Source organism: Atractosteus spatula, chromosome 3, assembly GCF_055471065.1.
Source record: "Atractosteus spatula isolate fAtrSpa1 chromosome 3, fAtrSpa1.hap1, whole genome shotgun sequence".
NCBI classification, from domain to species: Eukaryota; Metazoa; Chordata; class Actinopteri; order Semionotiformes; family Lepisosteidae; genus Atractosteus; species Atractosteus spatula.
The window spans coordinates 11,860,757-11,866,314 of NC_142708.1; the positions used below are offsets into that span (position 1 = coordinate 11,860,757).

The following is a 5,558-nucleotide window of genomic DNA, read 5'->3' on the forward strand; positions in this document are numbered from 1 at the left end:
ACAAAAGTATCGCTTTATATCTAGTTTACGATAATTACTAAATATTTTGCTGATAGTTTCCTCACAGTGAGAAAATATGCCGCCAACACGGGAACAGCACAAATATCTACCACGGAGCACAACTGCGTCATTTTAAATCAATTTACTTTCGTCCTTTATTTCAATTTACATCTATGCGTACACGGTATGTAAAACGAACAACTCCGTGTTGCTGTGTTCCTCACGAAATCAATTTTTAAAAACGTACGTTTTTAAAGTTTAATTATTAGAAAATGCGCGCAGCTCTACTCTACGGTAGATAATTCTACTAAATAAACCATCTACGGTATCTTTACAAATGCATTCTCTTAACAAGGATGCAGTACGAGAGGAAAATAATAAAAAAAAATCCCGAATCTATTACAACTTCAGTATACTCTTTGCCACGAGTAGTAAACTTGCCTGAACGCTATCTAAAACTACTGTAGGCGCAACTCCTTGCTGCTCTCGTTTCTATCGTGAATTATATATATATATTGATATATTATATATATATAATTTAGCATTATAAGACCTTGGCCGTGTGTGTAGTCTAGTCTGTGTACAAAGCAGCTCACTCCTTACAGTCTTTTAAACATAAAAAAATATTCGCACAATTTTGCTTTCGCTTTATCTTTCAAGCTCGACTCAATTGACTGTTGGTTCAAAGGCTCTTAAAAATTTCCAGAGTACAGCTGTACTAGAGCGACGCTTAACTTAGCGTGAGGGCACTGCATATCCGCAAAAGTTTCGCTTGCTCTGGATGATTGTCTTGGTACAGTAAACACACAATTTACAATAATACAGGTTGTCTACGGCATGCAAATGACTAAGAACAGAAAAAAAAAAGAAAGCCTTTGTAAGAACAGATCTCACCATATAGCACGGAGTAGGCGGCATAAAATGTGTGACATCAATACTGGGTAGTTTCAGGAACCAGAGAAGAAAAAGAGGGCGTGTGTTATTAGTCAGACAAGCAGAAAGTCCCACAGAGTCGAACTGTCAGCGGCGAGGGCCAGTGGCGGAATCACACGCAACAGACTTTCAGCTACTTCTGCGCTCAGAAAGGATTCCTAAAGAAGACCTCTTCTTGTTTCGTGTTGTTTTGTTGTTGTTGTTGTTGTTGTTTTTTGAGAAAACGAGAAGATATTCTATTATACTGCTGGATTATCTGAGTGTCGTGTTCGCCTTCGCAGGAGCTGCGGTGCTGGCTGTGCGGATTTCACATTGCTGTTTCGGATGAGCACGGCGGGGGACGCGCTCCCGGCTCCTGCCTCGCAAGCGTGTGGATAAATAAATGCCAGCGATGGGTGGTTATTTCATGTAATCGTTGAACAGTCTGACTAATCAAACCGATCAGAGACCAGTTGGGAATTGGATACTGTCTGGGAACTTTGTTGTTTTTTTAAAAGAAATCATTATTTCACGAGTGTTTTTCTTGTGTTACCCTGAAGACTTGTTTCACATAGGAATTCACCGCAAGCTGATTATACAGGGGTAAGTAAAATCCTTCATGAAGATATTTGCAGATGTTAAAATAGTATTTACTTATTTACTTATAGCACGTTTAAGGGGTTGGCTGTGTTAAGAAATGAATTACGAATATCGATATTGAATATATACTGTAGATACAGTACTCGGTAACAGGATGCCTGTTTCGAATCACGATAATAAAAAGAGGAGGAATGCAGAAATCGTACAAGTTGTGTTTTAGTGGGGAAGGACTCGTGAATTGACGACACTGCATGTGTGAATCAAAGACTTATTTTACAATTATTGTGTTTCTGTCTAACATCCGTAAGAAAATTAAAACGATTGTAAATGTATTACCTTACAGACAATAGTCAAAAACGTACGTACTGTATGGAACAGTATTCTGAAACGTGCAGCTGTCAGTGTGTTTACGTGCAAAGTCTAGGGTCTTAAGGAGTCATTGGAAAGCTTGTTGCGTTTGAGTAGTTTGATGATGTTAACATACTGTAGGTGCGTTGGCTGCCGAGCAACTGCATCTTTAAACGTTATTACTGTCGATTACGTCCTTTCATTCCTATTCCTTTTTTTAAAAATCGGTATTGTATTTTTTTTCTTTTCAGGTGTACCATTTTTATTTACTGATCATCGATTTCGGGGCGGACTCTTACGTTATAAACATTTTAAAATAGACGGGACCCTGCTGAGTATATAATGCCTCTGTGGAAATATTCATCCCACTGATACGCGCGTCTCAGATTATGAAGTTATTACACCGTGTCAATGACGGGTAAGATGGAAACCCCTTTTTATCACGATGACACGCCAAACCTTCAAAATTTTGGACAGATCCCCGACTACAACCACAGGTACCCGAACCAGAAAATAATGAGTAAGAAAAATATGGCTGCACAGAATTTCCCAGGTCCGCTGGGAAGCACCTCTGGTTTGAAGCTGTTGCAGGGACAAGGTGGGAGCAATGGCAGTATAAATTCGAACAACCCAGGTATTAACAGTAACACAAATGGCTCTTTAATGCCTTCGCCAGATGTGAATCTCCTAAAGCTGGCTTCCCCAGATTTAGAACACCTGATTATCCAGTCCAACCAGGGACTCGTCACAACCAGTCCGGCGCCAAGCTCAACACCCAACCCCTTCATGTACAGGAACCAGGTAACTAATGAGCAAGAAGGCTTCGCTGATGGTTTCGTGAAAGCCCTGGCCGATCTCCACAAGCAGAACCAGCTCATCGGGGCGCCCATCTCCCCGTCGTCTTCAATTCAGGGGCCGTTCCAGAGGAACGTGATGCCCAGCGGGGACATGCCCATCTACACGAATCTCAGCAGCTACAACCCCAATCAGATCACTGTTTCCGCCTCGTATTCAGGGGGCCAGCTGCCCTACTCGGCAACCGGTCACGGGTCGTCTCACGGCGGCCTCGGGCAAGGACCCCACCCTCACAGCCGAGGACTCGACGAGCCCCAGACAGTCCCCGAGGTGCCCCATCCCCCCGGCGACCCCTCCAGCTCCCCGCCTTCCCTCTCTCCCATTGACCTGGAGACACAGGAGAGGATCAAGGCGGAGCGCAAGAGGCTGAGGAACCGGATCGCCGCCTCCAAGTGCCGCAAGAGGAAGCTGGAGCGGATCTCCCGCCTGGAGGAGAAGGTGAAGGTGCTGAAGACCCAGAATTCGGACCTGGCCTCCACTGCCAGTATTCTGCGGGAGCAGGTGGCCCAGCTCAAGCAAAAAGTGATGAATCATGTCACCAATGGGTGCCAGATAGCAGTGGGCACAGCTGCCCTGGCAAAAACTGGGGAGAGTACCAGCTGCTGAACGTGGTTTTTTTTGTTTGAGTCAGTGGTGTAAAGAAATGACGAAGCAAATAATAAAGGCTGCTGAAGCCTGCAAACACAGAGCTGGGGTGCAACCAATCTCTTACTCAGTTTTGCACCTCAGACATGTGTCTCAAGAATGAGCTGGGGAGCACAGAACATTGACGATTAGTTTCTTTATTAGTGTTGATTATAAGTGCACCAGGGAACGCCCTCTGTCCCGCTGTTGAAAAGCAAGCTATGCCATTCTATTTTGTACATTTACTTGTCTACAGACCTTGTACGTGTATTTAATTTCCGAGCTAAAGGGGCAACGTACCCACAGTACCTTTATGAAGAGAAGTACGTTAAAGAGGACTTCATAAAGTCTTTAGGAGTAGGGTAGACAAGGCGGGGCGACAACTACTCTCAGAGCAACGTTCCAGCAGGGTACGAGCAAACTAATGAAGGCTTGTTGGAGAAAGGGAAACACTGCACTTTGAAATCTGAAAACATATCATTTAATACAGGATGGAGGTTCTTGAAATATTTCTCAACAGCTTCCAAAGTAAAAGTACATTTTGAGCAATCTCCAGGTCAACCTGGTTCTGAAACGTGACAAGTCCAGGGGGAGGTGGGAGAGGAATAAACCCATTAAACGTCTGCAAGCACACTCTTACCATCGCACACCAATCTTTTCAGCTTCACGGAATCATGTCATCATTTATTACAACTTCTAACCAAAAGTTAAAGTCAATCCCAGGAACAAAATCATAATGTAAATTTAACCTTTATTAAAACTCTATGGGAAAGGTGGCTTGGCATAGCCTTTTCTTCCCCCATGTGTTAACTAGCATTTACAGTTGTCTCCAAGTGGAATGATAATGATTTATGAATACATTGTACATGATCCCATATATTAAGTTATTACCCACAACCATGTTGAATTTGTTGTAATCTCTAGTGATGATGAAATGTTTATTTTTCCTTTTGTCTCCAGAAACCTTTTGGGGTGCTTTGTTAGTTCGTGTTCAAGTGTTTATGTGTAAAACACATACTGTAAGTTGACATTTTTGACTGTAGATGAGAAAATGACCTATTGTAATATTGAACTTTAAAAGCTTACTGCTTATCTTTTTCTTCAGAACTTGGCAATATTTTGGCAAATAATTTCCATCAGGTTTAATACAAATTATGTGATGTACAATATTCCTAAGTGAGACATTTGTTTTCACAGTATGTTAGTGTAATGTAGCTCATTCCATTTCAAGATAGAGAGCAGTATAAAGCTTTTTTTCTTAAGCGTGCCCAATGAAATACAATAGAAGCCATTTTTGAACAGTTTACTGAATGCTTTGATACATCAGAACCACATGTTCTAACTGTTGATCTAAACAGCAACACGTGGACATGTTAAATGTTTTGGGGTTTTTTCAGTTGTGTTAAACTGGTACAGTGCTTCAGCAAAAAACATATTACACATGAAAGAAGTTTTGAATAACTCTGGGTCCCTCAGTTACACCCAGTGATGTTTCAATAATTTAATAGTCCTTTGTGACTGAAAAGCGAATCAGAAAAAAGGGCTTAGATCAGAAGTATTTCTTGTTTGTTTTATCCTGTTTAAGAATCTAAGAAAGTATAACAATTTATTTATGCAAAAAAGCCTCTTTACTATTTATGTCGTCTGTATAAAAAGTGTAAGTAAAAAGAATGAGTGTCTGTCAGACACTTGCTTTATTTTGGAACTATAGCATTGCACTTAAATCATAAAAAACATTAAATGATGTCTGGCATTTATCCTATATTAATATATTTACATGGACTTTGTTCAATGCAATGTCATAGGAAATTATACAAACTGTCTTGAGATGTGGTTGTTCTAATGGCATTTCTGGACTTAAAAGATTTTTAGGATACTTTTTATGATTATTGGAATCCTTCTTAAATGGAAATATTGTGTCATCTGTAAAGGGAATTGTCACATTGTGCTGAGATTATAATAATTAAATCAACCTTTTCTCTAGATGTTACCTGTAAGAAATTTGTGAATTGAAATGCTGTTTTTTATACAGCTGATTGACATATAGATTTGCACAAACTTGTTTTGGGGGAAAAAAAATCTTAAAATTTTTTTGTGCTTTGGGAATTACTTTTTAGGTGCACTGAATAAATGCCTTTCCGATAGACAGAGATATATAAATACAGATACTGGAACTTATTCTTATCTGTATTTATATGAGTCTGGACAGACAAAGAAAG

The 5,558-nt window shown here is 40.4% G+C and overlaps 1 protein-coding gene across 1 annotated transcript; it reads left to right on the forward strand.

Moving 5' to 3' along the window:
• Nucleotides 1-1,002: 1,002 nt before the first annotated feature.
• june (JunE proto-oncogene, AP-1 transcription factor subunit) lies at nt 1,003-5,321 on the forward strand. Its single transcript, XM_088911976.1, has 2 exons — nt 1,003-1,515; nt 2,112-5,321. Exon 2 carries the CDS (start codon nt 2,272-2,274, stop codon nt 3,319-3,321), a length of 1,050 nt encoding a protein of 349 aa, XP_088768102.1. The 5' UTR covers nt 1,003-1,515; nt 2,112-2,271; the 3' UTR covers nt 3,322-5,321.
• Nucleotides 5,322-5,558: the final 237 nt, after the last annotated feature.